This window comes from Cebus imitator, unplaced genomic scaffold (genome assembly GCF_001604975.1).
Source record: "Cebus imitator isolate Cc_AM_T3 unplaced genomic scaffold, Cebus_imitator-1.0 Scaffold539, whole genome shotgun sequence".
NCBI classification, from domain to species: domain Eukaryota; kingdom Metazoa; phylum Chordata; class Mammalia; order Primates; family Cebidae; genus Cebus; species Cebus imitator.
The window spans coordinates 1,078,409-1,103,951 of record NW_016107854.1 but is presented as its reverse complement, the minus strand read 5'-3'; the positions used below and the strand labels follow the sequence as shown (position 1 = coordinate 1,103,951).

General features: G+C 47.1%; 1 protein-coding gene across 4 annotated transcripts in view; it reads left to right on the top strand.

Moving 5' to 3' along the window:
* Positions 1-3,599: 3,599 nt before the first annotated feature.
* Positions 3,600-25,543, top strand: part of TRABD2A (TraB domain containing 2A) — a 59,858-nt gene continuing 37,914 nt past the window's right edge. For all 4 annotated transcript variants that reach the window (XM_017514955.2, XM_017514954.2, XM_037733600.1 and 1 more), the window contains exons 1-2: positions 3,600-3,820; positions 16,258-16,818. In XM_017514955.2, coding sequence (XP_017370444.1) covers positions 3,713-3,820; positions 16,258-16,818 — 669 coding nt within the window. In that variant the 5' untranslated portion in view covers positions 3,600-3,712. The remainder of the gene's footprint in view (positions 3,821-16,257; positions 16,819-25,543) is intronic.

Here is a 25,543-nt window from a genome sequence, read left to right as displayed (position 1 = left end):
AGCCATCCTTCTGCCTTGGCCTCCCAGGGTTCTATGATTACGGGTGTGAGCCACCATGCCTGGCTTAAATTTCATCTTCTTACACAGACACCAGTCAGATTGGATTAGGGCTCATCCTTATGGCCTCATTTTAACATAATTATCTCTTTAAAGACTTTATCTCTAAGTACAGTTACACTCTGAAGCACTGGGGATTAGGGCATTAACATAGGAATTTTGGGGGATCATAATTCATCCCCAAATGGAATCTTAATATATCTAATCTATGAGGTGGGAGAAATGAATTGAGGTGAAAGCTGGCCTTGGTAAGGGAGCAGGAGTCACTCCTTAGCCAGAAGAGGCAAATGTCTAATCCTTCCTTATGACATGAACAATGTTCATGTTTTGTTTGTGTTGAGATGTGATTCTGGAGAGATCTTGCTTTCATCTTCATTCATCACAGAGTGGCCTTGTCTGATGTTGATGCTCTGTGAAATTGCTTCTGTTCAACAAGAGAACACCGTGGCTTAGCTGTGGGTGCCAGGCTAGCTTGCAGCAACACCAGGCAAGCCCTGACTGATAGAAGCTGACCAGCCCCCAGCTCTCCAGGGGTGTTTTCTCTTTTTTACAGTCTGGTACAAGCAGTGTACTTGCAAAACAGATGCAGCTTTGGGATACTCGCCAATCTTTCCTACTTAGAAAATCTTGTGCCTACACTGGATGGCCGAGGGCATGTGGCAACATTCAGCTCCTTTCCAAGAATGCACGGAGCCTGGACGCCTGGCAGTGGAGGGAGTAGGTGTTTCCACACTCTATCAGCTTCATAGGTCTTCAACTGCTCGCCTTGAGGATGAACACACCCTGCTGGCTGAGCGTGGCTCTGGAACGCCTGGGAATGTGCTTAGCATTCCACTTCCCCTGGTCTATTAGTTACCTATTGCTGTGGCAACATATTACCACAAACCCAGTGGCTTAAAACAGCACACATTTATTTTCCCAGTTGCTTTGGATCAGGAGTGTAGACATAGCTTAACTGAGTCCTCTGCTTAGGGTCTCACAAGGCTGCAATCAGGGGGTTGTTGGCCAGGACTGGATTCCCATCAGAGGCTCCACTGGAGAGGGATCTGCTCCTGAACTTACTTAGTTTGTTGGCAGAATTTGTGTCATCATGACTGTAGGACTCACGGCAACTTGTGTATCCAAAGATAGCAATGGAGAGGAACTTTAGCAAGACCAGCACTACATGCTTGTGTAGTCATGCACAAGTAATCACAGCACAGCCCATGACCTTTTCCACATTTCATTGTTAGAAGCAAGTCTCAGGTCTGGTTACAATCAAGGACATGGTATGAAACATAAATGTGAATATCAGGAGGCAGAATCGAGGGGACTTGCCACTACACCTCTTTTGTCCCAATCACCTTGGGAAATCTGTGGATGGCCGCAGGTCAGCCAAGCCAGATAGAAAAAGGCAGGGTGAAGGCACAGAGGTGTGATAGAAGCCATAGAAAATCCTCTGCATTCTCTGAAAACTTTATTTTTGAGGGTAAATCTGATTTTCAGGAAAGAGCAAAAAGGTATCCACAGTATAATTTCCTCAGGTACTGCTATAAAGGGGACAAGCCTCACAGGTTTGCGTGAATTCAGAAAGTCATTAGTAGGGGCACAAAATAAGCACTTATGAATAGGTGGACCTAAGGGGATGCTGTAGTTTGAAGGTGCCCTCCAAAAGCATGTGTTGGAAAGTTAATCCCTAATGCTACAGTGTTGGGAGCTGGGGCATCATGGGAGGCTTCACCCTCATGACCTCAGTGAGGCTGACTAAGCTCTCAATCTCGATTTCTCTCTTTCTCGCTCTCTTGTCCTCTCACCTTCCGCAATGAGATGATGCAGTGAGGCCCTTGCCAGATGCAAGGAACCTTGATCTTGGGTTTCCCAGCCTCCGGAACTATAAGGAAATAAATTTCTGTTCTTCATAAATGACCCAGTCTGTAATATTCTTCTATAGCAGCACAAAATGGACTAATACGGGAGCGTTGCCAAGGATTTCAACCATACATGAAGAGGAAAGAGAAAGGACCAGGGAATGGAGAGAACATCTTTTCGAGTTCTTTTTTTTTTTTTTTTTCTTCTTGGGACAGAGTCTTTCTCTGTCGTCAGGCTGGAGTGCAGTGGCACGATCTCGGCTCACAGCAACCTCCGCCTCCCGGGTTCCAGTGATTCTCCCGCCTCAGCCTCCCGAGTAGCTGGGACTACAGGCCCGCGCCATCCTTGTATTTTTAGCAGAGACGAGGTTTCACCATGTTGGCCAGGATGGTGTCGATCTCTTGACCCGGGATCCACCCGTCTCGGCCTGGGATTACAGGCGTGAGCCACCACGCCCGGCCGCATCTCTTTTAAAGTTCTTGATACTTTTTGCTTTCCCCCATCTCACAACCGAAGGAGAACGTTTTTGCCAGCAGGTGGCAGCGCTGGAGCCTGAAAACGCCAAAGAGCAGCGTCCTGGGTTGGCCCGGAGACTAACGATTGCGGCCGGGCTGACATGGGGAGTCATCTGAAGATAGGAGACAGTCAGCTCCAGAAAGTAAATCCCCACTCAAACTTAGAAAAAAGTTGGCGATTTTACAAAAACATCTGAACTCTAAATGTTGGTGGAGTTAAAGCTCGATAGACGTGACTCTTCAAAGCCAGGAGTTCTTTACCAGAAAGCTGGAAATGGGTTTCAGAAAGCCTCTCCCCGCATTGTATGCAAATATGCCCCCCTCCCGTTTTCTTCTTTTTCCCTGGGAGATCGTCCAGTTTCTATCAGATTCTCAAAATGGACAGCGACTTAAAGCAATTAAAAACCACTGCGACAAATGCTCCTGCAAACACCACTCCGAAGTTAATCGCGCAGAAGTCTGGACTTTAAAAGGTGGTGGTAAAGTGAGCTCAGGCAAGGGTAGGAGGTGTGGGAGGCGGGGCACAGGTGCTTGCTTTCCTAATTTTCTCCCTGAAGGACCAATGCCGTGAAAAATCCTCAGTGGGGTTTTGGAGCCGAAAGGGAGCGACTGCAGTTTGCAGGCCTGCTATGTGCGCCAACCAAGGTGTTTCTCATAAATGTCCTCTTTTAATCCGTGCGGCAATCCTCTGAGTTCGGTGTTAACATCCCTAATATTATTCCCAAAAATATCTTAAGAGGGCTCTCAATGGAGTGCTGACTTTTGTGGTCCTGGATTTTCAGTGGATGCACATACTGACCATTCCTCTCTCTCTTTTACATTCAGAACTTCCATGTGATTTTTTTTGTTTTAAGTGAATTTTCCTTTATAAATAGCCTTTCATTTATTTTGTCTCTTTCAAATAAAAGGCACCCTCCTCTCAAAATTGGTAGCAAACGCACAGACGTAAAACGCGGGAACCAATGCGATTTTAGGTTGAATTTAGGACAGCGGTGGAACTTCACTTTTCCCTTCTTGCGGTCACACGAGATGGGCGGCGGCCCCTGCAGGGTTTGGGCGGGAGAAACACGGTTCTGGAGTCCCGCGGCCGCCTAGGCGCGGGGCTGACCGGCTCGGGTGAGGTGGGGTTGGGGGAGGGAGGTCGGGGCTCGGCCCCACGTGGCCGCCGCTGCCTGGCTCACCCCAGCCCCGCCCGGAGGCGGCCCCGCGGCCCCTGCTAGCCCGGGGCGGGCGGCCACTGCTCCCCTACTCCTTCCCTCCGCATTCTGGGCCTCGGAGCCGCAGTGAGGAGCATGAGTCCCTGGAGCTGGTTCCTGCTGCAGACCCTCTGCCTCCTGTCCACGGGCGCAGCTCCGCCGCGCGCTGCGCCCGGTGCCGCCAACTGCGATCTCAAGTCCCAAGTAAGGCGCGTGTCGGGTGCTGGAGAGCCGGCCTCTCTGCACCTCCTTGGGATGGTTTCCTTCTGAACCCCGCGAAGCACCGCTCTCGGACCCCGAGCCTATTTCCGTAGCTGGGCTTCCACCTCGCACCGCGGCGCCCCTTGCTCGCGCACCTTTCCGCACCCTCGGGTTCCCCTTTCCGGCGGGGGCGCAGCTTGCTGGCTCCAGGAGACTCAGTGCCCTGGCCTTTGCCCTCCGCCAGCCCAAGGGCGTCAGGGAGGGCCCCTGGGGTCCCGCCAGCCATTTTCCCGAGCTTTCGGGGGACGGATCAGCGAGAGTGTAGCAGAGCAGGAGCTTGGGCACATTTATTTGAAGTTTCTTCTTCCCTCTCTTCCTTAAACGTTTATTTTATTTACTCTTATCAAAATATTAGCAGCGTCCTGCAACTGCTTGATTTAACCTATATATGTTCAGTGCCTGAGTTAGAAGGGATTTTTTGGAGTTGAAGCCGTTCCCCTTGTTTTACTGCTGTGGGAAACTGACAATCAGCAGGGGACCTGTGTGCTCCAGGTCACAGAGCGCGTTGGCAGAGTGACCGCTGTCTGAGCCTTGCGTGTCCAGCAGGGCTCTTTAGATGTTCGCACCACCGTTTTGCGGGTGAGGGAAACCCAGGCAAGGGAGGCCAGTGACCTGCCCAAGTCCACACAGCTCTATAGCGGACAAGTCTTGCGTCTCTGAGGCTGGACCTCTTTCGAGATGAGTACTTCCTTCTCTGACCGGTTTTCCTACTCTAGGACTTGTCTGTGGTTCTCAAGTCCCTCTCTTCTGAGTGCGGCATAGGTTGAATTTCGCGCATGTGTGCCCGTGGGTTTGATCTCTGTGCGTCCCTGGCTCTGAGGAGGGCCATGCCAGGCTTACTCTTCTGGTGCGCCCGCGACGCGGGGGACTGGAATTTAGAACTCGGCCCACCTTTGATGACACCTGAGGAGTTCCCCGGTCTGCCTCCACTCCTGGCCATTCACAATTTTATTCCTCATTTCAACTTCAGCAAAGCAGAGGACGGCCAAATAGAGCCGATCTTGGAGCTCAGGGCTGGCTGCGAGGACGCACGGTATTCTCCTCTCTACGGCGCCGCGGGGCTGCGGAGGGTCCTCTACCAGGGCAGCAGGTGCGGCAGCTGGAGAGGGCAGTCTGCACCAGGCATGGTTTCAAACCCTGTTGCGGTGTGGCCGCTTCTTGCTTTTTAGACAAGATAGGAGTCCATCTCCTCACAAGAAAGCACATTGTCTTTAACTTCTTCAAAACCGATTACCAACTGGTAATTATGGTGAGTGAGTCTGGATAAGGTCTCTCTCCTTTCGAATCTGTCTTTATGAGTCCCTTATTCCATCGGTTGTCCTACCTTTTGGTCTCAGGACTCTTTTACATTACAAAAAAGTATCAAAGAAACCCGGCTTGGTGGCTCACTCCTGTAATCCCAGCACTTTGGGAGGCCCAGGCAGTGGATCGCTTGAGCCCAGGAGTTGGAGAGCAGCCTGGGCAACATGGCGAGACCCACGTCTCTACAAAAAACAAAAAAATTACCAGCGTGGGGACTTGTGCCTGCAGTCCCAGCTACTCCAGAGACTGAGGTGGGAGGAAGCCTTGAGCCTGGGAGGTCGAGGCTACAGTGAGGTGTGACTGGGCCGCTGCACTCCAGCTTTTGTGAAAGAGTGAGACCCTATATCCAAGAAAAGTATTGAAAACCTCAAAAACTTTTACTTTACGTGAATTAATGGAGATGTTAGCAAAACACAACGTAACACCATTCCATTAACCATCAGAGTAGCGACCTCATTACACACATGTAGCCTTCAGGAAATTCTACAGTACCTTGTGAGAAAATGAGGGTGAAAGGAAAATATCTTCGTTTTATGAAAATAGTTTTGACCTTACAGATTCCCTGAAAGACTCTTGGGGACAACCCACAAATCCCTGGACCATACTTTGACCATTGCTGTTCCATTCTGTGGGCAAACTCTCTCTTACCCACTTCGGAATTGGGAAGGCCAATCAGTGGCAGGGCTGTATGCCTGACCCACATGCTGCAAGGGCATTGTAGGAGGGTCCCTCAGCGGGTTGGGGTCTTGAGGTTGCAGAGTGGAAGCCCTGGGATCCAGCCTCCAACCCACTGCCACAGCCCCTATAGGATTCTGCAGGAGTGTAGGCTTAAAAGCTGGCTTGGTTTTCACGGTTGGTTAATCATTAAGAGGTCTTTGAGCCCCATATTGGCCCCTAGACACTGCAGGGCTATCCTGAGCACCACGCAGGTTGAGTTTCTTTCTTATCAAACAGAACTCTTAGTGTTCTTTGCTATTCCTGCCTGATGCCTTTTATACTTGCTCTTTCTTCCCCCCGGAAAGTTCTCCCTCCATTTATTCACAGGCTTGCTCCCTTACTTCCATCTGGCTTTGGCTCAAGTGTCTCTCAATGGGCTTCTTCCTGATAGTAAAGGTGATGTCAACCTCTGCCTCCACTGCCATCTGCCTTCCCTGCTTTATTTTTCTCTGGAGCACTTAATCACAGTCTGATAAAAATTTTTGTTTATTGCTACCCCTTCCCCTATGTCACCTTCATAAGGGTAGGGATTTTTGTCGATTTTCTTTGCCTCTGCATCCCCAGTATTCAGAGGAGTGGCTGGCCATAACAGATGCTCAATAAATATTTGTTGAATGAAAAGGATAACATAAAGCCAGCTTCATTCTGGCTGGTCTGCCGAAGAGTAATCTTGGAAAAGTGCAGTTATTGCAGGTCTGGAGATGCTAGGATGGAAGGCGCTGGGGAGGTGCTGGGTGTTGTGAGTTAGCTTGCAGTATGCAGTTGTCATTGTGCCTTGTTCTTTTTCCTTGCATGGACTACACAGGTGTCTGTTAAAATGTCAGTTTAATTAGAAGCTTGTAGGTACTGTGCCTCAGTCACCCATGGCCATGTTCTCTCTCTTTTTTTTTCTTTTTTGAGACAAGAGTCCTGCTCTGTCACCCAGGATAGAGTGCAGTGTCATGATCGTAGCTCACTCTAACCTTGAACTCCAGGCCTCAAATGGTCCTCCTGCCTCGGCCTCCCAAAGTCTTCGGATTACAGGCATGAGCCATCGTGCCTGGCTGTCTTTTCCTTCTGGGAACAGTTGCAACAAGTTAGAAGGGACATGTTAATAGTGGTTCAGTTTTATTATTATTATTGTACTTTAATTTCTGGGGTACATGTGTAGAATGTGCAGGTTTGTTATATAGGTATACATGTGCCATGGTGGTTTACTGCACTCATCAGCAAGTCATCTACATTAGGTATTTCTCCTAATGCTATCCTTCCCCTAGTCCCCCGCCCCCCTACAGGCCCCGGTATGTGATATTCCCCTCCCTGTGTCCATGTGTTTTCGTTGTTCAACTCCCACTTATGAGTGAGAACATGCAGTGTTTGGTTTTCTGTTCTTATGTTAGTTTGCTGAGAATGATGGTTTCCAGCTTCACACATGTCTCTGCAAAGAACATGCATTCATCCTTTTTTATGACTGCATAGTATTCCATGGTGTATATGTGCCACATTTTCTTTATCCAGTCTGTCATTGATGGACATTTGGGTTGATTCCAAAGTCTTTGCTATTGTGAACAGTGTCATAATAAACACATGTGTGCATGTGTCTTTATAGTAGAATGATTTCTAACCCTTTGGGTAGGTTCAGTTTTTTTTTTTTCCTTTCAATCATCCTAATGTTAAAATCTATGGATTCTTCTAACTGCCATATATTTTATTAGTGAAATAGAGTCGTAGACCTACCCTGAGGATATCAGTGTGAGAGAGGCAGAGGCAGTTGCACCAGTACAGTAAGTGCAAGGATCCAGGGCTCACCAGTGGGCAAGGTCAGATAAGAGCTTCCTGATGAGAAGCCCTGAAGACTCTTCTTTCAGCCTATCCCTGCTGAGGGCATGCCTGCTAGGGGCAGGATCAGTACTCCGCAGGAATGGTTATTGGTGCACACAGTGGGAATCAGGGTCAGAACAGAACTGTATGCATTGAAGAAATTCTGTATGATAAGATTCATTTCTTTAAAAAACTCTTTTTGAGCACCTATGTAGTAGTATATGGCAAGTATTTCAGTATTTGGGAATATCAAGGTGAATAAGACATGGCCCTTGTCATAAAAAAGCAGAAAAGCCCCTGAATTGTGTAAACTTGTAAAGAGAAGATGGGAAAGGTGGCACCTGAGGATGTAACAAGGTCCATGTGGTATTAATCTGGACAATCATCTGCGATCAGGAAGGCGAGCTGGACAGAGCCTTTCTAGATTTGGAGTCAGGTGGTGCTCCTGAGCAACAGTGTAACTAGCAGGATATTAACTGAAAAAAGATATGACTCTGAATCACAAGTAACATCTATTGCATGTTAAGGCTGCATAAATATGGTGTTTAAAAGCCAAGACTCACGAGCCAGCCTACCAGTCCACCACCTTAGCACAGGACATATTTTTGCTCCCACCATACCACTAAAACTCTTCTTGTCTAGGTCCCTAGTACCTCAACGTTGCTCAATCCGGAGGTCAGTTCTTAAATTCTTGATTTATTTGGCCTACCTTCCACATTTGACCCACGTGCTTACTTTGTGCTCCCTGAAGTACTTTCTTCGACCAGCCTCCTACTCTTCTGATTTTCTTGGCAGCCTTGCTGGCCACTTCTTCTTCTCCCTTGCTAGCTGCTCTTCTTTCTCCAGACTTCTTAGGGTGAGAGGGCCCCAGGTCCATTCCTAGACCTTTTCTCCTGCGGTCATTCTCTTGGAGACCTTACGTGGCGATGATGCCCTCATCTTTATCTCTGGCTCAGGCCTCTCCCAAGCTACCAGATGGACCTTGGCACTAGGTTGTGTGTTTGACATCTCAACTGGACAGGTCCAAAACCAAATTTCTGACCTACCCCTGTAACCCTCTTTCACTCCTGTCCTTCTGCATATCTGTTAATGATAACCTCATCCTTTCATCAGCAAGTCCTATTTTCTTTTTCTTTTTTTTTTTAATTTTGAGATAGGGTCTCACTCTGTTGCCCAGGCTGGAGTGCAGTGGTGAGATCATAGCTTACAGCAGCCTTACCCTCCCAGGCTCAAGCCATCCTCTTACCTCAGCCTCCTGAGTAGCTAGGGCCAGAGGTGCCTGCCACCATGCCTGGCTAATTTTTAAATGTTTTTAGAGACAGGGTCTTGCTATGTTGTTCAGGCTGGTCTCAAAATTTTGGGCTTAAGCAATCCTCCTTCCTCGACTTCCCAAAGTGTTGGGATTATAGGCATGAGACACCATGCTGGCCAGCAAATCCTGTTTTCTAGAGTGCATCCAGAATTTGATCAGTTCCCATCAATCCTGTCACGCCAGGATTATTTTGTCAATTTTAATTATTTTGGTAATGTCCTAAATGACCTACTTGTGTCTGCCCCCATGCCTCTGTTCATCCCAGCCTCCAGGGCGGTCCTTGCAACACACTGTCAGCTGATGTCACTCCTCTCTCAAAAACCTGGGCTACCTCCCATCTGACTCAGTTGAAAGCCCTGGAAAGGCCCCACTGATCCTGCCTGGCTTGGCCTTGCTCACCTCTCTGACCTCTGCCTCCTGCAGTCCTCTTCAGCCATCCCTCTCAGTTGTGCTGGCCTCCTTGCTGTTATTCCAATACATGGAGGCCCTCTCTGCCTCAGGGCCTTTGCACTGCTGTTTCTGCCTCCTGGAGGGAATGGTCTTCTCTCAGATATCCCCATGATGGGCCCCTCGTCTCCTTCATGGCAAGGCTTAGATGTCTTTCCAGACATTCAGTGACTTTTCTGGTCCCCCTACTTAAAATCACCCCTGCAACCCCGTGCCACGGTACTCACTGTCCCTTTTCTGGGTTACTTGTTCTTGTTTTGGTTTTAGTTGTCAAATGATCCTTTACTGAAATGTTTTCCTTTGTGCTTCTTATCTAGCTGGGCTTTCCACTGCGCCATGTTTGATGTCATCTATGATGTCATGAGGGTGTGGCCCTCAACATTATAGCCCACAAACTGGGAAGTCCCCAGGATCTCTTTAATGGTTCCAGAGAGTTCTCTGGCTAAAGATCGATGCTGCATCTGTTGAGCAATGTTGACAACCTCATTGAAAGTGATACTTCCACTGTGTTTAATGTTTTCCTGTTTCTGTCTCTTGGCGGTTCCTTGAGGGCTCCGATGATCAGGGCAGAGGCAGCAGGCATCACCTCAATCTGGGCCTGTCTGTTCTGAATGGTCTGTTTCACTGTGATCCTCAGACCCTTCCAGTCACCAGTTGCCTTGGAAATGGGATCGCCAACCTTATTTGGAGACAGACCCAGGAAGGCTGATCTTGGGGGCCAGCACAGACATGGCAGTGACTTTACCCGTGGTGCAACTCAGGTATACAACTTTGCTCTCGTTGGGGTCCAGTTTAGGTGGCATGGTGGAAGTGGCTGGTGTCAGATGAACCCAGATTTGGGACAACTGAAGAAAGTTAAACCTTGGCCTCCTCCAAGCTGAAAGACTCAAAGCCGGCTTATATGTTCTCCACAGCAATTAGCACCAACAAGGACCTGTGTGTCACTCACTGCTGTATTCCCACTGCCTGGAGCAGTGTCTGGCACGTGGTAGGCTCAGCAGAAGTAATTGTGTTGAATGTGCGTGGGACAGTCCATGTGAAATGGTTGGGTGGAGACTGACACACAGTGAATAGCTGCTCTTAGCATTAGTACTGTCATGACATGGCTAGAGGCCAGACGTGTGTGTGTGTGTGTGTGTGTGTGTGTGTGTGTTTTAAATCTAAGCATTTTCAGTGAAAAGATCATACAGTGACCTTATTTCTAGACCAGTAATAGTTGAAAAGGCAACAATAAATAAATAATAAAATGAAAATGGATGCATATTAAACAGACTGCTTCTGAAGGGAAATGCAGGCATTTTGAGGTTGGATGGGAACCTTAGGCAGATTAAGTGTATTTGGATAAAAACAAACAAAAACTGAACCAAAACAAACCCCATCCCTCCATTATCCTGCGGTATGGGTTTGGTTTTCCTGGGAATATATTTATTTGACATGATGGTGTCCTGATAGATGACAATGAATCAGATGCCCATGGGTTTAATAATAACATTCCAGTTTGTTTGCTGTGTCCCAGTTGGAAACCATGTAGAAGTTCTTGGGTAGACTGCCTGGAAGCTGTGCAATTAGATCTCTTACATAGGTCAGTGGCCCCAGACATTTCACCAGCCAGACCTCTAAATGAAGAAACAAATCAAACTAAAATTACTCTTTGAAGGCTGCCTCTACCTATTTGTAGGTAATAATTGTTACCTGTTTACAATTAACCAAAGACATAACTGTTACTGTCAGCTTTTTATTAGCATATGTTATAGTTAACCAGGGTCTTCTACCCTGTCGATCTAATTTTAAGCAACAGTGAGACATTTGATTGCTTAATTTGCCTGAGCAGACTTTCTTGGTAGATGTACAGTTTCCATTTCATTTTTGAAGTATTTAAATAGCCCCAGGGACCCTCATTACTGCATAAGAGGATGCCTAGGGGATGGGGACCCTGTACGAGATTCATCTCTTAAAATTACTTCAACAATCAATAGTTAAAAAAATTTTTTTTTTCTTTTTTTGAAACAATGTCTTGCTCTGTTGCTCAGGCTGGAGTGTAGTGGCGTGATCTCGGCTCACTATAACCTCTGCCTCTGGGTTCAAGTGATCCTCCTGCCTCAGCCTCCCGAGTAAAGCAGCTGGGACTACAGGTGTGCACCACCACACCCGGCTAATTTTTGTATTTTTAGTATAGTTGGGGTTTCACCATGTTGGACAGGCTGGTCTCGAACTCCTGGCCTCAAGTGATCACCCACCTTGGCCATTGAAAGTGTTTACAGGCGTCAGCCATTGCACCTGGCCTAAAATTGCTTTTCAAAAATATATTTTTTATTTGTTCTTTTATTTAACAATTACTTGTCTAATTTGTGTATTACCATAACTTTCTGACAGGGCTTATTAATTTAACTTTTACAAATTCGGAAACTGGCTAGGTGCTGTGGCTCACGCCTGTAATTCCAGCACTTTGAGAGGCTACAGTGGGTGGATCACCTGAGGTCAGCAGTTCAAGACCAGCCTGGCCAACATCGTGAAACCCCGTCTCTATTAAAAATACAAAAAAATTAGCTGGGCATGGTAGCATGCGCCTGTAATCCCAGCTACTTGGGAGACTGAAGTGGCTTTTAAAAAAACTCAGTGGGGGGCTGGGTGTGGTGGCTCACACCTGTAATCCCAGCACTTTGGGAGGCTGAGGTGGGTGGATCACTTGAGGTCAGGAGTTGAGACCAGCCTGGCCAACATGGTGAAACCCTGTCTCTACTAAAAATACAGTAATTAGCTTGGCTTGGTGGTGGGCACCTGTAATCCCAGCTACTCTGGAGGTTTAGGCAGGAGAATCACTTGAACCCGGGAGGTGGAGGTTGCAGTGAGCCGAAATCGCAGCATTGCACTCCAGCCTGGGTGACAAGAGCAAAATTCAGTCTCAAAAAAAAAAAAAATTAAAAATCTCAGTGGGGTAGCTGGGCCACAAGCAGATTTTAGGTTTATTTTGCCCTATTTATTGAATTATTGAAAAGGAGTGTATGACCAGGTGTGGTGGCTCACGCCTGTAATCCCAGCATTTTGGGAGGCCGAGGCTGGCGGATCACCTGGGGTCGAGAGTTCGAGGCCAGCCTGGCCAACATGATGAAACCCCATCTCTACTAAAAATACAAAAAATTAGTTGGGCGTTGTGGCGGGCACCTATAACCCCAGCTACTTGGTAGGCTGAGGCAGGAGAATTGCTTGAACCCAGGTGGTAGAGGTTGCAGTGACCTGAGATTGCACCATTGCACTCCAAGCCTGGGCAATAAGAGTGAAACTCTGTCTCAAAAGAAAAAAGAAAAAAGGAAAAGAAGGTTGTGTAACTGCAACTTAAATGCTTTAAAAAACAAGATCAGGCCAGATGCAGTGAGTCACATCTGTAATGCCAGCAGTTGGAGAGGCTTCGGGCAGATTACTTGAGGTCAGGAGTTCAATACCAGCCTCAGCAACATAGTGAAACCCCGTCTCTATAAAAATACAAAAATTAGCAGGGTGTGGTGGTGCATGCCTGTATGTCAGCTGCTTGGAAGACTGACGCAGAAGAATCACTTGAACCCAGTATAGAGGTTGCAGTGAGCTGAAATCATGCCACTACACTCCAGCCGGGCGAGGACAGAGTAAGACTCTATCTCAAAACACACACACAAAAAAACAAAACCAGTCACAGGTTTGGGGCTAGTGAGATGTATTCTATTTACACTTATGAAAATTGAGGCAACATTTACAAATGGAAAGATTTTATCTATTTTTTTAATTTAAGATTTTATACTTAAAAATTAATTTTGTTTGCTAATAGAGGCACTATGTTGCCTAGGCTGCTCTTGAACTCCCGGGCTCAGATGATCCTTCTGCCTTGGCCTCCTAAAGTGCCAGGGTAACAGAGGTAAGCTTTTGGTAGATGATTTTACTGTTTAAAATGGCCCCCAGTGTAGTGCTGAAGTTGCCTATAGTGCTTAAGTGCAAGAAGCCTGTGATGTGCTTTACAAAGAAAATACATGTGTTAAATAAGTTCAGTTCAGGCATGAGTTATAGTGCTTTCAGCTGTGAGTTCGGTGTTAATGAATGAACATTATATATTAAATAAGGTGCTGTTCTCTTCTCTCTCTCTCTCTCTTTCTCTCTCTTTTTTTTTTTTTTTTGAGATGGAGTTTCACTCATGTTACCCAGGCTGGAGTGCAATGGCGCAATCTCGGCTCACCGCAACCTCCGCCTCCTGGGTTCAGGCAATTCTCCTGCCTCAGCCTCCTGAGTAGCTGGGATTATAGGCACGCACCACCATGCCCAGCTAATGTTTTGTATTTTTAGTAGAGACGGGGTCTCACCGTGTTGACCAGGATGGTCTCGATCTCTTGACCTCGTGATCCACCCGCCTCGGCCTCCCAAAGTGCTGGGATTACAGGCTTCAGCCACCGCGCCCGGCTCTCTCTTTCTTTCTTTCTTGATGGAGTCTCACTCTTGTTGCTGGACTGGAGTGCAGTGGCGCCAACTTGGCTCACTGCAACCTCTGCCTCCTGGGTTCAAGTGATTCTCCTACCTCAGCCTCCTTGAGTAGCTGGGATTGCAGATGTCTACCACCATACTCAGATAATTTTTGTGTTTTTAGTAGAGAAGAGGTTTTGTCATGTTAGCCAGGCTGGTCTCGAACTCCTGACCTCAGGTGAACTGCCCCCACCCCCCACCTTCTAAAGTGGTGGAATTACAGGCGTGAGCCACCGTGCTTGGCTAATAAGGTGCCTTTCAATAGAAGCACACATAAAACAAGGCTATGTATTGATCAGTTGATGAAAACGTTACAAGCAGAGGCTCACTTAACCCTACGTTTCCGCTAGGAACTTAACCCTGTTTCCGCTAGGAACGACAGTTTAATATTTGCTCGTCTTGTGTTTGTGGCAACTTTACAAAATATAACTACCATGAATAATAAGAATCGATGGTAGATTGAAACTTCATAATCCAGGGAAGCATGTTACTTAAAAGACTGAAGTCAAACCCTTTGGTAAAGGGAGTATGTTCCAAATATTTCTTTCTCCCTTTCTCCCTCCCTCCCTCCCTGCCTTCTCTCTCTCTGTCTCTCTGTCTCTCTTTCTTTTTCTGAGACAAGGTCTTGCTCTGGCTCAGGCCAAAGCACAGTGGTGCAATCTCCTGGACTCAAGCAGTCCTCCCACCTCAGCCTCCTGAGTAGCTGGGGCTACAGGCATGCACCACCACGCCCGATTAATTTTGGTATTTTTTTTGTAGAGGCAGGATTTTGCTGTGTTGCCCAGGCTGGCCTCCTGAGCTCAAGTGATCTGCCCACCTCAGTCTCTCAAAGCACTGGGATTATAGGCGTGAGTCACCACGCTTGGCCAAAATATTTTTTTTTTCTATAAACCTGGATTTTCACATTTCCGGCTTTCTTGATACACTGTTCTTGTCACTAGTATGTCTGCCATTTACACCCCAATTCCTTGAGAGCTGCCCCGTGTACTTCTTTGTACAGTGCCTCTTAATAAACAGATACATTATAAATGCCAGTTGAGGATGAGAGATACTCAGGGGCTGGGAGTGAAATGGCCTGGCCTCAGATGGACATGCACCACTGCTCAGCATGTGCAACTGCTTAGAGAGAATCCATCCAGCAGAGACCGTCCAGATCTCTGCAATTGAACCTGAAGGCTTTGTGAGAGAAAGCAATGTGATGGGATGATCCATGTCCTAAAGGGACGGGAGCAAACTATGAAATCAGGGGCTCGTTAGGGCTCTAGTTTCAACCTTGGCTGTATGTTGGGATCACCAGGGGAGCTTTAATAGTAGCATCTCTGTGACCGACGCAGTGGCTCATGCCTATAATCCCAGCACTTTGGGAGGCCGAGGCGGGTGGATCACAAGATCAGGAGTTTGAGACCAGCTGGCCAATACGCTGAAGCCCTGTCTCTACTAAAAATACAAAAATTAGCTGGATGTGGTGGAGGGGCGGTGCTTGTAGTCCTAGCTACTTGGAGGGCTGAGGCAGGAGAATCACTTGAACCCGGGAGGCAGGGGTTGCAGTGAAGTGAGCCTAGATTGTGCCACTGCACCCCAGCCTGGGACACAGGACGAGACTCCATCTCAAAAAAAAAAAAAAGATAGCATCTCTGAGCCCCACCTCCAGCGATTCTGATGTGATTGGTCTGGGGTGGGACCTAGGGACTGGAGTTTCTAAAGCTTTTCGGGTGATTCCCGTGCGTAGCCAGAGCTGTGGATGCTGGTTTTGAGATCTGAAAAAGCAGGGACCGTGAGGTCTCCCTGAGACACTGGGCTTCTCAGGTGTCTCTTAGCTGGTACCAGGTATGTCCTTCAGGCCCCTGAGACTCACTTCTTTAACTCTTGCCCAGTTGCTAGGGCAGGCGTGGCACAAACTCAAAACTGGTGACTGCTATTGCTTTCTCATCTTGGAATCAGCATTTTAATTGAAAAGGGGGTGGTTCTATCCCCTTTTGATTGAAAAGGTGGGTCTCACCCCAGACCAATCAGATCAGAATCTCTGGAGGTAAGACCCAGATATGCTACTTTTAAAGCTCCCCTGGTGATCCCAACGTACAGCCAAGGTTGAAACTGGAGTCCTAACGAGCCCCTGATTTCATAGTTTGCTCCTGTCTATTTAGAACATGGATTGTCCTGGCAGGTGAATCTACATGAACTCAAAAGTCTAAATCCTATTCTGATAACTTTTCTCTTGAAATGTGACTAATTCATTTCCTCTCACAGGTTCCTGACCACCCCTCCCCCCATATTATACCTTTATGTTGCCTCTTTTTTTTTTTTTTTTTTTTTCCTTCAGCAAAGTGAGTTGAATTCTTTTTTGTGGACCATTAAGCGAGACCCGCCATCTTACTTCTTTGGCACGATCCATGTCCCGTACACCCGGGTCTGGGACTTCATCCCCGACAACTCTAAGGAGGCTTTCCTGCAGAGCAGCATTGTGTACTTTGAGTTGGACCTCACAGACCCCTATACTATCTCAGCTCTCACCAGCTGTCAGATGCTGCCGCAGGGTGAGAACCTCCAAGACGTGCTCCCCAGGGACATCTACTGTCGCCTCAAGCGCCACCTGGAGTATGTCAAGCTCATGATGCCCTTGTGGATGACCCCAGACCAGCACGGCAAGGGGCTCTACGCAGACTACCTCTTCAATGCCATTGCCGGAAACTGGGAGCGCAAGAGGCCTGTCTGGGTGATGCTCATGGTCAACTCCCTGACTGAAGTGGACATTAAGTCCCGTGGGGTGCCTGTCTTAGACTTGTTCCTTGCCCAGGAGGCTGAGAGGCTGAAGAAACAGACTGGGGCAGTGGAAAAGGTGGAAGAGCAGTGCCATCCATTGAATGGGTTGAACTTTTCACAGGTAAGACTCTCTTTGCATAAAAGACTTGGTGGCGTTTGGTCGTATGGGTGAATCTGTTGAATTCCAGAGCAGGTAATGGACCATGGGTATAGCTTGTCTAGAAATTGTCTTTGCTCAAAAATGCTTTTCCGGGGGGTTAAAAAAAGTCAGGTTGTTAGTTATATCACTTATTTGAGTATTGCCAAGAAAGAAAACTTTTTTCTTATCATCCCAACAAATACTGTGTGCTTTTAAAATGCATTTTAGTTGAGATCTTTCATTAAGAAGCTGCTTTGAGGCCAGGTGTGGTGGCTTACACCTGTAATCCTAGTACTTTGGGAGGCTGAGGCGGGCAGATCATAAGGTCAAGAGATTGAGACCATCCTGGCCAAAATGCTGAAACCCTGTCCCTACTATAAATACAAAAATTAGCTGGATGTGGTGGTGTGCGCCTGTAGTCTCAGCTACTTGGGACACTGAGGCAGGAGAATTGCTTGAACCCAGGAGGCAGAGGTTGCAGTGAGTGGAGATCATGCCACTGCACCATCCAGCCTGGGTGACAGAGTGAGACTCTGTCTCAAAACAAACAAACAAACAAACAAACAAAGAAGCTGCTTTGAGAGATTGTGGACATGTGGCTGCCACACTTGGTTGTCACAGGGCACGGCCAGGTTTGAAAATGATACTGGCCATTCCTGTTTTAGGTGACAGCAGTCTCTTTGAGGTCACTATTGTCCCTCTTCAGGATACTGCCCCATTCCTTTCCTAGGCAGAGTTATGCTCCTCTTACCCATGGTTTAAAGATCCTACCCCAGGACATTGGAATTTAGGTGGATGTTCAAGAAGTTGGTTCTTCAATTCTCATAAGCAATACTTTATTAAAGTGTCATTGTTTAGTTGTTTCCGTGAAACTTTTAAAAAATACATTAGATCCTTCTGGAGACCAATGAGAGTTTTGCATTGTGAAATAACGTGTTCTTGTTTTGTAAATATTCTCAGTGGGTGGCCTTGAGATTTTGCTCCTCAGAATTTGAGATTACTGTTAATCCAAATAGCTCAGCCTTAGCAGATTTTGACATACTGAAGGAGGATTGTTATTTAAAAGGTGTAAGGACATGTAACAGCCTAAAAGTAATATTCCTGAGTTGGTAATTATATCTTTAGAGAACTTATCTTGCTAAAATTCTATATTAGTAAGTACTCAGATGCTATTCTATATGCTACAGTATTTGTTTGGCACACTAAGATTTATAGATAAGATAAGGGATCATTAATTGTCTGCATTGATCTCCTGGGGAAGATTTTCTTGCATTATTATGGAAACCCAAAGAGCCAATGTTATAACCTTTTCAATGTCTTCATTTTATATAATATTTTGAAAAAGAAAGGTGCTTTGATTTGAAAGCTTATTGATTTTGACCGAATGAGTTTGAAACTCATAAGTATTTTAATCTGAGTCAAAGTCTTCTTCCATACTCCCAGTTGGGGAAAAAGTCTTGAAAGTAAAATATTAGCTCAAGCAAGGTATCTTTGAAGGAAGTTGTGCAACACTGTCTCTTAAGATAATATATTTAAGAGATATTTTAGAGCACTATAATTATAGACTACAGTGTCATGTTGATTTTATAACACATTCTTAGGGTTTATGTAGGTGTTTAAGATGTATAAACTAAATTTCTTATAAGACCTTGAAGTTAAGCTAGCAAGATAGAGTTGTTTAAATTTAGGAGGAAAACATGACTTGTTCTTTTTTTTTTTTTTTTAAATAAAGACGAGGTTTCACCATGTTGGTCAGGCTGGTCTTGAACTCCCAACCTCAGGTGATTTGCCCTCCTTGGCCTCCAAAGTGCTTGGATTACAGGCATGAGCCACCACACCCGGCCATCACTTGTTCTTGAGTCTTTTTTTCATGTAACTTCCCAATGTTTCATTTCTAGAGAGAAACCATAAAATACTCATAACCCGAGTATACAGCTCAATAACTTTTTTTTTTTGGAGACAAAATCTCACTCTGTTGCCCAGGCTGGAGGGTAGTGGCATGATCTCAGCTTCACTGCAGCCTCCACCTCCCAGGTTCAAGCAATCCTCCTGTCTGGGATTACAGGTACCTGCCACCACGCCTGGCTAATTTTTGTATTTTTAGTAGAGGTGGGGTTTCACCATATTGGCCAGGCTGGTCTTGAATTTCTGGCCTCAAGCAATCTTCCTGCCTCAGCCTCTGAAAGCGCTGGGATTACAGGCGTGAGCCACCACACCTGGCCTCAGCGTGTCACTTTCCACCATCACTTCTCTGAACTTTAGTTTTGTCATCTTTCAGTCGGGGATATTAAAACTTGCCCTACCATCCTGTTGTCAGAGGCAAATAAGAACAGCAAATTGGAAAGCACTTCATAAATATTATAGATATAAGCAGAAGGGAGTGAACATATAATACCTAATATGAGACTGTCCTCACTGGTAATTTCATATTTAACTCTTGAACTTCTCAAGATGGGTGGTACCATAGATTTTGCATAGGGAAATTGTTTTTCTCCTTGGTTTTCCTTAGACAAATATTGTTTTAAAAAGAAGTTAAAGGAAAAGAGGACAAAAGCATAAAACAGAAGAGTTAGTGGAGGTTGCAAATAAGAGGCATATGGGCTGAATCTGGCTCGCAGCTCTGTTTTATGTGATTAGCATGTTATATTTTTTTCCTTTTTAATGACTAAATTGACAATATTTAAGAATTGAGAAATATCATATGGAGAACAGCTTGGTTTCTCTTGAGCCATCAGAAGATCTGGAGTACTGGAGCCATACTCCCAAATAGCAGCAGTTGGCTGGACTGAGCACTGGCTGCTCCCTTTAGATGGGGCCAATGTTGTCTTTCCAGTTGGCTGCAGTCCCCACTCCTCCCTGTTGCCTTTCACCTAGCCCTGTTGACTTCTTTTAACTCATCTGCCTGACCCCTGTAGGCCTCGTGGCTCTTGGTTTATGGGGTGTAGGTCCCTGAATCTAGCTGAAGTCTGGCAACAGGTTATGTCCCTGACACAGATGCCTGGATTTGATCTTGTCATCTCAGGGCAAACATCATCCTTGCCACTCAGGATTGAATCAAGTTATGAATTCCTGTTCTCCTTCACCTAAAGTTCTTGCCTGCTTGGTACTGCCGGCTACATTGCTTTCCCTATGTGAAGGAAGCACATAGCTTGAACCTGGAGGCTCAGCAGAGTGGGCTCAGCAGGGTGGTGTCTCACTTCCCCCTTGTCTGCCCAGGTAGGTTCCCCTAGAGAAATGGTCGTGCTAAATCCCATCTCCATGCTCACACATCACTAGGCATCTATGGACAGGCTCTGGGCATGGGGCGTTGCAATGCCTGCTTTGCCCTGTCTAAACACAGGACTCTCCTACCAATGGATTGGATGTCATGGTGGGGTGGGGCAGGAATCTGGGAAATCTCCAGTCTCCTCGGCATTGGAATCTGTCCTCTGGGACCCAGTCACTTCTTGGCTTGGGCTCTTTTTTGTCACATGCTGAAGCAAACATGAATGCAGCCAACAGTTGTGGAGTTTCCCTCTGCTTTCCACATGCAAGGCCTGCATCTTTGGGCTTTCGACATCCTAAGAGGCAGTTAGTTGGATGTAAAAGTCCTTTTGCAAACCCCAAAGTTGATGCTGAGGTGTTCTTATTTGAATTGCTATTATGTAAAGCATCACTTCTTTGTTATTGTTTACTCTTGCCAATAGATGGCACTAACATATTTCATATTTGCCCTTTTGGCTGTCACTCTGTACTTTTCAGTAAGATGGTCACTGCCAGTTCTTGTTCTTCAGGACCCTAACAACATGACTTTCTCTGCTTAAAAGACTCTTCTCCCCCACCCCCCACAGTGAAAGCTTCAATAGTGGTTTAGGCCCAGTGAACGTACTTCTAGATTGTATGAAACTGCAATTCTTGAGCTATAGTTTTGGGGTATTGGAGAAGATGGGGACTTTGCTTCTTTGGAGCAAGTTGTCTTTAGTTTGGTTGGTCACCTAATAGAAGAAACAAATGACTCCAGGATGATTCTCTGGAAAGGTCCAGGGCAGAGTGGACTGGTGGAGGCAGCCCCACTCCCCAGGAGCTCTGTGGTCTGGCTGGGGGGGAAGGGCAAATGCCTAGAAGGATGCCGCCTCTCTCAGCCTGTGGTTGTTAAGGGCTAGGTGGATGCTAGAGGAGTGGGAGCTGGGGAGGTGCTAGCTGTCCTGAGCAAGACTCCTAGGGAGGAAGGGGTCAGATTCTTTGAGGAAGGGGTGGCCTGCCAGGCCTAAGGGAGAGGATCCCCAGGATACTATGTGGTGGCTTGTTTGTACTTTGCAGTCTCTAATATTCTCACATTAGTGCCTCGGGTCTCAAGAACAAACCCTGAGGCTAGGAGGCCTTTGTTCCTAGAGGCCAAGGGAAGAGTGTGGGGCATCAGCCAGCAGAGGCCACTGAGGATGGTTTCCCGCTGGAATAACCCAGGAGAGGCCCACCTGGAGGCAGCGGGTGGGCCAGCTTGGGGTCACAGCAAGAATTAGTGCAGGACAGGCCTAGGCTTTCAGACCTCCTGTTTCGAATCCAACTCTGCCTCTGAGTGTCATGCGGGATCCCTATTGACTTCAGTGGGGATGGCACCAGGTTCAAAAGGCTGAAGAAGGGACCCAGAGCCAGCAAATGAGACAGTGTTTATTGAGACGACTGACTTACAGGGTGAACCGGTGGCAGTGGGCTGTACAGGAGACTCCCAATCGCTGGTAAAAAGCATGCAGTTGAGATAGCACCTTCTCTTAGCACCTGCACCTACATGGCAACCCTCATTTAACTCAAAGCAAAGGGCCTCAGTCCCTTGTGTGGCCCATGTTCCACAGGATGGGCCAGGGGATCAGATGTTTCTCATAGATAAGGAATGAATCTCTGGGTTGGCCACTCCTGGATTCCTTAGCTCGGAACTCGGAACATGCATTCTTCTCCTGAAGTTATTGCTGTCAGGTGCACCTGCATGCACTGAGTGCTGCCACCTGCCAGACTTAGAGGAGTAACTGGCTGAGGGGTTCTGGCTTCCCCAGTATAAATTCCAATAAAAGCAGGAGGTCTCCTTTTTTAAAAAAAATTGACCATGATGCTCATAGATGACTTTTCCACATTTTCCATGATCGATTTGGAAGACACCTGAAGATGGAGATCCTGACATTCTATTTCTCCTTGATAGGTTTGGTTTAAAATAGAGGCCTAGGAAATATATGTAAACTCTCTGAAAAGGGACTCTTCCTAAAATATGGGCAGATTGATTCATGCAACGTCCTTAATCATGACCTCGGCCAGGCAGCTGGGTCGTGTGAAGGTCCACACTGTCCCCTCTGCCTGAAGCCCTTCCCTGTGCTGTCCCTCTGGCCAGGGGTTGAGTCAGCTCTCACATTACTTCCCTGGTGAAGATTTCAAGTGCAGACGTGAAACTTGCAGGCTTTTTAGAGTCCCGTGGAAGCCTCCACTGGGCCCCTGATCACTGCCTTCCAGCAGGTGCAGGTCCCTTCATGCTGGGCCCTGCCCTCTTGGTCCTTGTATCCCCAGCTCCTGGTGTTGCACTGTCATGATCGAGGTGCTTGTGAATGGTTGTTGGACAATGAATTGGTGGCTGCTGAATGTGTCAGCCAGGTAGGATGTGGGATAGTCAGATTTCAACGTGCAGAGCTTAGACAGACCAGTGGGAGACCTGTGAACTTGTAGGTACCTGGGCGGAAACACAACACAATGTGAATGTGCACTGATGACTTAAAAAACTTGAATACAGCCTTTCTAAGAGCTGTGTAGCTATAGACTGACATCTTGAGATTCACATGAAGTTTCATGTGGGAGCAATTTGCTTTTATCCCATTCTTTTGCTTTTTTACACTTTTTCCCAACATTGCTATGTATTATTTCCTGTTCTTAAACATGGCTGGGCTGCAGTGCTGCAGTTACTGTAGGGACCCCTGGAGCCTGACACACCTATTCCTTCAATAAGCCCTGTCTCTGCTTTCTCACAGGTATCAATATAGACGTTGTAGGTGGACAGTGTCATCATAAATTGGAAGTCCGGGTGGGTTCTTGGCTCCCTCAGGATTGTCTTCTGCAGCATTTTTTCATGTTGGATATCCCTTTAGTTTCTGATTTTTTTGACTAGAAGTAGAAAATCAAATCAACTTTGTACCTGAATGGCTGGCTGTGAAGCTCATGAACTTCCAGGTGCAGACTTTAGCTCTACTGTATTTCCATCTGGGGATGGGCCTGCTCAGGACTTGAGTTGTCTTTCTTTTTATGGCCAATTTTTATTTGGGACACATTTCTTAAGCACTCAGCATAGGTGAGGCACTCTGTTTCTAATTCTGGGCATTCAAAGACAAAGCAAGTGTTGATCCTGCCTTCCCCTGGCTCTGGGCTGCCCCTCTAAAGTCCAAAGCGTGTTTCAAAAAAAGAATAGGTATTTTTGTACCTATTTTTGTACAGGTTCCTGGATGCCACACATGCTGCTGGGATCCTGACCATGGCTAGGCTATGTCTGACCCTGCCCAGCTGCTTTTGGGGTCCTAAGAAGGCACTTCAAAGGAAGCACAGCCTAGTTTCTGCCTCATATCCCTGCCTCCTGGCCTGGTGGACTAGGCTGGCAGTAGAGAGCTCCTTTGAAACCGTAGCAGCCAGCTCTTCCTTGACACCTGTTTGGTGGATCAGCCCACGGACACCTCTAGACTTTAGGAATAACTCCCAGCGTGTCTCCATGGTAAAAAGTATGCAGTTGATATAGCACCTCCACTGAGCCCCTGATCACTGCCTTCTAGCAGGCGCAGGCTCCTTCCAGCCTGGAGTCCACCTGCCAGGTAGGGGTAGTTGAGGTAGAGTCTACCCCACTTGGAGGAGAAGAAGAAGGTCAAGGAAACAGGTAGGACTGGGGCCAAGTTGTTATCTGGGATCCTCCCAGAAGCTGGTTAAGGTCTTGGTGTCAAGGTGCTCCATGGCCCAGGGACAGAGGAAGTGGGGGCTGCCCTGAACCCTAAGTGGGGGTTGCTGGTGGTGTGGCATCATGGCATGCCACAGGCATTAGGGCCCTTCTTCTCTGTATTCTTTTTCTCTGTCCCTCCTGACACTTTTTGTGCTGACCTCCCTCCCTGAACTCTTCCACAAGGCCCTTCCCTTTGCATTCACAGTCATTTAGAGCTTGGGGAGCTTCAGCAGAGCTGCAGAGTCATAAAATGAGGAATCCTAACAGGAGAGACCTCATTAGCTTCTCAACGCTCAGGTGAGAACTGCAGCTCACACTGAGCCTCTGCTCTTGCGGGTGCTTTGGGCAGGTGAGGTTGTTTATTGCTGAGCAGAATACAGGCAGGTGGGTTGCCACTGCTTGACTTTCTGGGAAAGGACAGCTCTGGGATGCTCTGTGCTACCTGGGACTTCAGTGCTGTCTGAAGAGGCTGCCGATGGTTGCTGACACAACCCAGGCCCAGAAGTGATTTTGAAATGCTGTAGGGCAGGGGTCCCCAACCCTCAGATCACAGACAGGTACTGAAGCTTCATCTGTATTTACAGCTGCTCCCCAGCCGTTCCCTGTCACTGCATTGCTGCCTGAGCTCCTCCTCCTGTCAGGTCAGTGGCACCATTAGATTCTCATAGGAGCATGAAGCCTGTTGTGAACTGTGCATGCGAGATCTGGGTTGCATGCTCCTTATGAAAATCTGATGCTTGATTTCTCACTGTGCTCCATGACCTCCAGATGGGACTGTCTAGTTGTAGGAAAACAAGCTCAGGGCTCCTACGGATTCTACATTACGGTGAGTTGTAGAAGTATTTTACTATATATTACAATGCAATAATAATAGAAATGAAGTGCACGATAAATGAAATGTGCTTGAATCATCCCCAAACTATCCCCCAACAGCATCCCCCAACGTGGTCTGTAGAAAAATTGTGTTCTACAAAACCTGTTCCTGGTGCCGAAAAGGTTGGGGACCGCTGCTGTAGGGTAACACCCTATTGGATGGCCCTGTAAATCTATTAACAGGCTGCTGGAAAGTGTTTGCAGATGTCTGAGGCAACTTGTGACTGAATCAAGCTTGAGGGCCTGACACCTGCCTGGGCACCCCCCTGCCTCCACTGCTCCCACCTCCCTTTCTGGATCTAGAACTTTCCACCCTGGCTCTGCCTCTTGAGCGTGGCCTACATTTGGCTTCTGCCTGTGGGTGATCCGGGGGTGACCTCTCACACCTTCTCCACCTCTCCAGCAACCCCTGACCCTGGCTCTGCTTTTGCTGTGACAGTTCAGAAAGCAGGAGCCATTGCCTAGAAGCAGAGGGGAGAAACTGGAACATGGAAGAGAGAAGGAAATAAGCAGAGAAAAGGAGGCTTAGGAAAGGGATTCTGACAGCACGAGACTGGAGTTTTCTTCTTGTTTTTCTGGTTCTCTCCCTTGGCGATGAAGTAGAAATCACTGTTAGGTACCTTTAGTGGACGTGAGGGCTTGTATTAGTTTGCTAGGGCTGCCATAAACCAAGTACCACACACTGGGTGGCTTAAACAACCGAAAATGACTGCCTCATGATTCTGGAGGTTAGAACTCTGAGAATGTGGAGTCGGCAAGGCTGGTTTCTTCCAAGGCTTCTCTCCTTGACTTGCACATGGCTATCTTCTCCCTGTGTCTTCATGTCCTCATCCCTCTGTCTGTCTGTGACCTAATTTCCTCTTCTTATAAAGACACCAGTCATACTGGATTATGGCCAAC